Source organism: Oppia nitens, unplaced genomic scaffold, assembly GCF_028296485.1.
Source record: "Oppia nitens isolate AA-2021 unplaced genomic scaffold, nextdenovo-longstitch-racon4-pilon3 scaffold3_pilon_pilon_pilon, whole genome shotgun sequence".
NCBI classification, from domain to species: Eukaryota; Metazoa; Arthropoda; class Arachnida; order Sarcoptiformes; family Oppiidae; genus Oppia; species Oppia nitens.
This window is the reverse complement of record NW_026533221.1, coordinates 5,972,151-5,979,991: the sequence shown is the minus strand read 5'-3', so window position 1 is coordinate 5,979,991 and position 7,841 is coordinate 5,972,151. Positions and strand designations below refer to the sequence as shown.

The following is a 7,841-nucleotide window of genomic DNA, read 5'->3' as shown; positions in this document are numbered from 1 at the left end:
ATATATATATATGTTATGTATGTAATATTACAATATATATATATAATTATTTATTTTAATCAATAAATATTCATTAAACACATGAATTTCTCTAATAATTACATTAAAAACATTACATAAAATACAATTAATTAATTAAAGTTTATGAACACTGAATACATACTAAGCAAAATTATTTATTCAAAATTGAATTATATTAATGAAATGGTAAACAAAATAAAGAGTGGAGGTGCGGGGGATCGAACTCCGGGCCTTCCGCATGCGAAGCGGACGCTCTACCACTGAGCTACACCCCCGACATAAATTGGACCCAAATTATAGACAGTGATAATACAATTGACTTTTAATGTATTTTACTAACTGTTGAAAATAATGGCACACAATGTTATATAATAGTGATTCTATGGATTGTATAAATAGTTAATTAAATAAACTGTTTTACATTAAATAAAATATACTATTAATTATATTGAAAATATCTTAATATTTATATAGAAATATAATAACATACTATAAAATGTTGCGTCAGTGGTATAACGGTTAGCATAGCTGCCTTCCAAGCAGTTGACCCGGGTTCGACTCCCGGCTGACGCATTTTTTTATGTTAACAATAAGTTAATATTTTTATTTTTTTAATTATTGTATGAAATGAGTGGTCATTGTTTGGTTACTATTAGACTCATTATTAGACTCTATTGTTATTACAAAATAATGACTTTTAGTTTACATTATATTCAATAATCAATGAATTGACGTAATTGTCGGTCAAATGTATTTGAAAAACAAATTACGAAATCAATGATAGCTTTGAATGACTTTTAATGTAAATTAAGGAAAGTTTTTATCAATAAATTTGTAATTTTTCTGATGAAGTGATTTCAAGACATTCATCACAAGACATGACATCGCATACAGTGTTGTCCAACACTCCGGTCAATGAGTTGTTTACGGGTCTCATCCGTGGCCACAGAGCATCGCTATCGCGGGCCATAACAGTTGTTGAGTCCAAGAGATCACCGATAAGACGACAATTGTTACAACTGGTCAATGAACACAACGTAAGGATCAAACGGCCGACACTACGATTGGGCATCAGTGGTGCCCCCGGAGCTGGAAAGTCGACATTCATTGAGACTTTCGGTATGAATCTCATCGAGAAGTACAACAAATCGGTTGCTGTACTGGCCGTCGACCCTTCTTCAGCCATCAACGGCGGATCCATTTTGGCCGACAAGACTCGTATGTTTCATCTGTCGAGACATCCAAAAGCTTTTATAAGGCCATCGCCGAGCAGTGGACATATGGGTGGAGTCACTCGGACTACAAGTATGACCGATATATAAATTTATTATAATTGAGGACATATTTGAATATAAATAACTAATTTGTTAGTCAATTGTACGGACAGGTAATGCTATCTCCCTGTGCGAGAGCGCCGGTTATGATGTGATTATAATAGAAACGGTAGGAGTGGGTCAGTCAGAGTATGAAGTGTCATATCTTTGCGATTTGATGACATTATTGGTAGCGCCGTCGGGTGGGGACGAACTACAGGCCATTAAGAAAGGCATCATTGAAATGGCAAACATTATAGTCGTAACTAAATCTGACGGCGATCTCGTGAAACACGCGCGCAAAATGTCAGCTGAAATAAAGTCGGCCACAAAGTTCATCAGTTATGTCAAACGGCCGCAAGTATTGCGGTGTTCAGCTGTCACTGGAGAAGGTATTGACGACGTCTGGACTCAAATTCAACAATCAGTTGAATCAGAAGACAAGAAATTAGAAAAAAGAAGAGAACAAAGAGTGAAACAATTGAAAATCGGTTTAATTAATGAGTTTTTCATTGAATTGAATCGTAGGATACAATTAGACAAATATGAAAACCTATTGAAAATCGATGAAACAGTTGTTGTCGAAGATATTATTGCAAAGATTTTTGACGAAGACTTACGTTATGGTTTCAAAGACGTCAACTCAATGATTGATAATTGATGTGTAAATTGTATAAAAATTTAGGTAATATATATCACATACTAATTTAATTAATTAATTAAGAGTCAATATTTTGATACTATAATTATGTTATTATATAAACTATATTTTTAAACATACTTTTATTGAGTTATTTCATTTAAAATAAGGTTTTATAGTTTAAATAAAAAATAAACTAAAATATTATTAAATTAAATAAATATTGTGCTAAATATAATTACCGGTATTCTACTATACATTACTGCATTAAAATATACATATTATTATAATAAATAATTAATACAAACAAATCGATTTACATTTGTTGACATTCATATTGATTGTCAGTAACAACAGCAACAATAGTAAAGATGATGTAAATAAAAATTGATATTAAATTCAATTATTATTAATTGTTTTAATACAGTATAAAATTATTTCAATTGATAATGTGGACAGTGGCTGCCAATAATAAAAAATTTTGCGAGTACCGTAACATTTTATTTTTTATACCTTATATTATTATATAAAATAAAGAATATTCAATTATAGATGTATAATACTTTTTAATATAACAATACTGTATATATCATATTATTTGACACTAATTTATAATAATTTTTTATATATATATACTGTATATGATTGGTGTCCAGCGCTTTGGGTACATATAATAGTCTCAACGATCCACATCTTCACCAGTATTTTAATAAACCTAAAGTTCGTAATCATATGATTCACGCGGGACTGGTATGTATTATGAACTTATTTTTTGTTTCATTTATTGATAACTTAAACTAATAAAATAAATAATATTTAGATGACAAACGAAGGTAAGGTAATACCTGAGACATTGATTAAATTAAAAAGACTTGAAGAGGAAAGGCGTCAACAATTGCATCAACTATTGTCTGAAGTATTGGAAAAAGGAAACACCGATCGGTCGGCTTTGAGACGATTTTACGACACTCGTACTCAAGAATCAGAAGCTAAATGGGAATTAGTGGAAAGGGCTAAAAATACATATAGTACTACACATACCGGTTCTACCAATAGTTATACTTCAAGAAATCAATCAAAATATATATATTCTGGACGATCAAAGAAAAGTTCGTCTTCGGTGTCATTTAAATCATATTTAAGAAATGTCGCACAAATGAGACCAAAAATGTTTATTAAAAATAGACAAAGAGTTATAAAATATAAAAGACCAAAATCTTCGTATGGCATCAGATCCTCAAATAAAGTCAAACCGGACGTCAAATTAGACAAAGAATTAGTTGAAGTATTTTCAGATATCTTATCATTGGATGGATTGTCTTTTCATGAAAATGACGAAGAATTTGATAAATCTAAATATACTTTATTTTCATCAAAAAAGCCAATGTCTTCATTTATGACACTTTGTTTCAATGGATTGACAGCTAATTGTTTAACTCCAAGAAGAATACAGATTAGCCAACAATTACATAGTGGAGGAAATGCTATTATCATCTTTGACGCAATGGTTATGCCAGGAGGTCTTTACATATATTTTATACTTTTTTATTATTATTAATAATAATTTTGTAACTCTAGAGAACCTGACATTTGGTGTGCGACCTCACGGCGACCGACCCTTTTCTATCACTGTTCTCATTGATGGCATTCGTGATCTTCGTGTCAGCACTTGTTGTGAATATAAACATAAAAACGGATCAAAAATATCTCATTTTACAATAGTTAATGTAAGCGGTAATAAAATGTGTGCCAATTGTAGGAAAAGTGCAAATTCTGGTACTAAAATAATGTCTACAAATGTTGTCAGCGATACTATAAAAGACGATAATAAACAACAAATTGATGAAGAAGTTAGTGATAGTGATGTTGATGGCGGTGAACAACAAACAATAATTAAATTGGATAATAGTTCGGACTCTTCGTCGCCAATCAAAGACTCGGAAGATTACGAGTCTGAGTTTGAAAGCGAATCGGTTCCCGAATCGACCAGATTTAGGACAAGTAGTGTTTCATCTGATGACAGTAATGTTGGCCATCAGGAAGTGGTTGAAGTTGAAGTTCATAACAATCCATAACATGAATTATAAATTAACAAATTTTGTGAGTGTATAAAATTTAATAATAATAATATTGTGTAAAAAATACATATTATATAAAATATTTTAAATATCAAAATGAAATTAAAAAGTCAATATTAATAAAAAAAAATATTTAAAAATACCAAATTTCATATTATTGTAATACTTGCCAATAACTAACATTATAAAATTTGCTTAAACAAACGTAAATATATTAAATGCATTTCATTATCTATTATAATTGTATTTACGGTAATGTGATTTACTCATTTGAATAGATACTTATGATAAAAATATTTTAAAGTAATTAATAATATGCAAGTTTTGATTAACTTAACTATAACAAAATATGTTTAAAATTAAACAATAATAAAGAATAACAATACAGTTGATTATATAATTACAGATTTATAAAATCAGATCAAATATTGCAATCATTGGACGGACCGCTATTCACAACGTAAAAGATTTAAATTTTTGTATAAATTTAGACTATACTAAAAATACTAAAATTAATGTACTGTATATACATTATGTCATACACTATCAAAAATTATATTAAGATTTTGTTAACTTAAAAATGTATATAACTGTAAAAATATATTTTAAAGATATCAAAATTAGACATATGCTCAACATTTTATGATAAAATTAATGTAAAATTCTGCTTATAATATATTAATATATATAACTGCAGAAAAATTATAAATGAAAAGATCTCAAAACTTTAATTGCGATAAGTTTTTAAACTTAGAGAGATTCGTATAATAAGATTAAAGTGATTTAACACTTAAAAGTATGAAATTGTAATATAAAAGGAATGTGTTATTAATGATATATAAATTGTAATTTTGAATATTACTAATCAATTAAAGTTGTATTCAAATCATAATTAGATAGAAATCAATTAAATTTCTGAGCAATTATTAGTCATCTCCACTATAAACCCAATCTATAGGCACCCATTGGTGTTCAATAGTGAGTGAGTCGACGGCATCTCTTAATTGTTCAAATGTTTTCTCGAAGTTGTTGTTAATGATTACTAAATCAAAATATTTATCGTAAGCCCGTTGTAATCGTGCGCTCTCTTCAACGGTCACCTGAAGATCTTCTTCTTCATAAAATGAGGCTAAACTCTGAAGTGTGCGAACCCGTCGTGAACTATGTCTACCCAATGCTCTGTCAAACTGTAGACAACTAATTAATATTAAAATATAATTTAATTAACAAATAATACCGTTTGATATCGTGAAACACCTAAGCCTTGATGTCTACCATATTCATGCATATAACGTAATTGATCCAGAGGTGGTGCGGCAATGAAAACAATGTATGGCATAAATTCAGCCGTTTTAAACATTTTCAAACTCTAATTCAAAAACAATTTCAAATATTAATAGTTATTTTCATTTGAAATTACTATTAAAAATTGTAAAACCTGTGGATTGCAGTCAATAACACACATTCTTCCAGATTTAATAATAGATCGAATTGAGTCCAATTTAGTACCGTAGAGATGATCTTGAAATTCGCCGAATTCGAGATACTTATTGTCGGCAATATCTGCTTCCATGATATCTCTGCGCACAAAATGGTATTGCTTTCCATCGATTTCTCCATCTCTTATTGGACGTGATGTATGTGGCAGTGGTGTAGCAAATCTTTCGGTATCGTATGATATCATACGCGACTTTAGTGTACGCCTACCAACTCCTTGAGCGCCCACCAGAACCAGTGTCTTGCGTTCAAATGGTGGTGTCCGACATACCTCCTCATAGAGCAATAGCTCTGCCTTATCAAACTCAGCGTTGGCCTGAGTTTAGTACACAAATAAATATCAATTAATCAACTCTTTTGTTATAATCAATGGTATCATACCTGCAACTGATACATCTCTTTCTTCTTTTTCTTTGTTATTCTTGTGCCACAAATACTGGTTTGTGTCGCGTAATCAAACTCTGGTCTTACAAAAGCTCGACGCCGTTCCTCTAATTCTTGTGACGGAACAAGACCTGCGTGAGTGTTGGGTTCATTGATATTCCTCGCCTGCCACCAGTTAGGGTCCTCTTGATTCAAGATCTCAAGTATGTCTCCCTGTTTGAAGGCCAGACCCACTTCACGACACGGCAGCAGATGATCTTCAATGGGTTCGTAGTTATAGAGAGCGCGCATATAAGAGACGGAATGTTGTGTTTGGTCTCTACTCGACGGCGAGACTTTCAAAGTGATACCACCCTTACATTTCTTGAGCTCTTCCTGTAACTGTTCCGGACTCGTAATTTCGATACCATTTGCTTCCAATATAACATCGCCGACGTGCAGCAAACCTTGGCGGTCAATGACACTCCCGGCCAATATTCGGGCAATTACTATAAGACCGTCTTCTACGGCCACAGTCATCCCGAGGGGTTCGTTGTCTAATTTGCGAATTCCGACCATTCGTATAGCACTGATAGGACTCGAGTCGTCGCCCGATTCGCTGCCAAACACGTCCATCTCGTATGACTGGCCATCAGAGTCATCGAAGGCTCGGTGAACAACATTGTCGTGAGCTTCGGCGAGTCCGGCCACGTGTGGGTTCGACAACAAGAGATTCAGTTCGGCCGCATTGCGGTTACGGAGCGATAGTTTGCTACACATTTGCTTGACGTCCGCCAACAGCGATGTCGTCTCAACTGACTGTCCCTCCAGTGATCCCTTTCGGGCCTTCATTACCGACATTTGACTCAATAGTTGTGACCAATTGTGACACCGATTCACTTAATAATACTATTGTTTATTATATTATAACTAATTATAAGGCATTCAATAATTAATAATTTAATTATAAGTTAATTCATAATTACTTTTTAACAAAACTCTACATTAAATGACATTCAATGTAATGTTAATCCATTGAATGTTTCAAACACTTTAAATGTCAATTCAAGTTTTGATCCATTTTTAGTTACACTATACCATAGTGTTCTATATGTATAAAAGTACTGAAATACTGAGTTAAATAAATGCGTTCCTATTATGATAGGATAGGTATACATAAAATTGTTTTCATACCTGTTTGATAACACGGTATGTAAAAGACTGTAATATTCTAATACAGTATTAATACCTGTAGTCAACCCAACCCAACATCACAACACACTATACCTGAGCACACATTCATTATTTTCATACTGTATTACTTGTAATAATAATTATAATAATATACTGTACTTGTTATTAATTAAAGCTTCACTTGTTTTCAATGCAAACAAATAACAAAATAGTAAAAAATTTTATTAATAGTAAATGTATGCAAAACATTGATTTACACGATTGGCTTATTTTATCACTGTTTTGCATACTATTGAATATATCACAAGTTATTACATCTATTTAATTGTTAATTTTTAGTCACTAAAACTTTTTAAACTTATTACAATAATAATGATATTCAAACATATTATATACTATATAATCAAATTGTATTAATAATTTCTAAATTTGATCTAGTACCAAATCAATATTAATTAATCATTAACATTTATAATATATAAACTATAAAGTATAATATCAATTAAAATTATTCAAAAATCCAATTAGTATAAACTTAATTATACTGTATAGACTCTATAGTATAGAGTATATAACGTTACATGTATAAAAATAATATTAATACAAATATAATATATTATTAGTATATCCAGATTTACTATATAATGTAGTAATGCCTATGATTAAATAAATAGTTTTAATTAATGTTAATAGAGTAGTAATAATTTAATTTATATTCAAATAAGATATAATTTA

At 30.8% G+C, this 7,841-nt stretch overlaps 3 protein-coding genes and 2 non-coding genes across 6 annotated transcripts; 3 read left to right on the top strand and 2 right to left on the bottom strand.

The window, feature by feature from the left end:
* Positions 1 to 224: 224 nt before the first annotated feature.
* On the bottom strand, positions 225 to 296 carry Trnaa-cgc (transfer RNA alanine (anticodon CGC)). The gene has a single exon. It is a non-coding gene; the product is annotated as a tRNA-Ala (tRNA).
* Positions 297 to 522: 226 nt separating this feature from the next.
* On the top strand, positions 523 to 594 carry Trnag-ucc (transfer RNA glycine (anticodon UCC)). Its single transcript has one exon. It is a non-coding gene; the product is annotated as a tRNA-Gly (tRNA).
* Positions 595 to 803: 209 nt separating this feature from the next.
* LOC128957976 (methylmalonic aciduria type A protein, mitochondrial-like) lies at positions 804 to 1,995 on the top strand. Its single transcript, XM_054303790.1, has 2 exons — positions 804 to 1,326; positions 1,409 to 1,995. The coding sequence occupies exons 1-2, from the start codon at positions 900 to 902 to the stop codon at positions 1,993 to 1,995; spliced, it is 1,014 nt and encodes a 337-aa protein (XP_054159765.1). The 5' UTR covers positions 804 to 899.
* Positions 1,996 to 2,348: 353 nt separating this feature from the next.
* Positions 2,349 to 4,049, top strand: LOC128957975 (glutamate-rich protein 3-like). The gene is made up of 4 exons (XM_054303789.1): positions 2,349 to 2,461; positions 2,631 to 2,724; positions 2,795 to 3,494; positions 3,553 to 4,049. The coding sequence occupies exons 1-4, from the start codon at positions 2,424 to 2,426 to the stop codon at positions 4,047 to 4,049; spliced, it is 1,329 nt and encodes a 442-aa protein (XP_054159764.1). The 5' UTR covers positions 2,349 to 2,423.
* Positions 4,050 to 4,760: 711 nt separating this feature from the next.
* LOC128958658 (protein PALS2-like) lies at positions 4,761 to 7,028 on the bottom strand. Of its 2 annotated transcripts, none has more exons than XM_054304559.1 (5): positions 6,899 to 7,028; positions 5,931 to 6,811; positions 5,491 to 5,865; positions 5,290 to 5,421; positions 4,761 to 5,239 (listed from the first exon to the last, which is right to left on the bottom strand). In XM_054304559.1, coding segments are annotated over exons 1-5 (1,650 nt in total). In that variant the 5' UTR covers positions 6,900 to 7,028; the 3' UTR covers positions 4,761 to 4,978. The 2 variants fall into 2 exon arrangements, with proteins under 2 accessions (XP_054160534.1, XP_054160535.1); XM_054304560.1 differs by having other exon boundaries at positions 4,762 to 5,239; positions 5,931 to 6,821.
* Between the last annotated feature and the right edge of the window lie 813 nt (positions 7,029 to 7,841).

Coding starts and splice junctions, on each gene's coding strand:
- LOC128957976 (XM_054303790.1), top strand. CDS start 900: ATGACATCGCATACAGTGTTGTCCAACACTCCGGTCAATGAGTTGTTT. Junction 1,327..1,408: donor TGGAGTCACTCGGACTACAA/GTATGACCGATA, acceptor TTGTACGGACAG/GTAATGCTATCTCCCTGTGC.
- LOC128957975 (XM_054303789.1), top strand. CDS start 2,424: ATGTGGACAGTGGCTGCCAATAATAAAAAATTTTGCGA. Junction 2,462..2,630: donor AATAATAAAAAATTTTGCGA/GTACCGTAACAT, acceptor ATTGGTGTCCAG/CGCTTTGGGTACATATAATA. Junction 2,725..2,794: donor ATATGATTCACGCGGGACTG/GTATGTATTATG, acceptor AATAATATTTAG/ATGACAAACGAAGGTAAGGT.
- LOC128958658 (XM_054304559.1), bottom strand. Junction 5,866..5,930: donor AAGAGATGTATCAGTTGCAG/GTATGATACCAT, acceptor TACTAAACTCAG/GCCAACGCTGAGTTTGATAA. Junction 5,240..5,289: donor GTGTTTCACGATATCAAACG/GTATTATTTGTT, acceptor AGTTGTCTACAG/TTTGACAGAGCATTGGGTAG.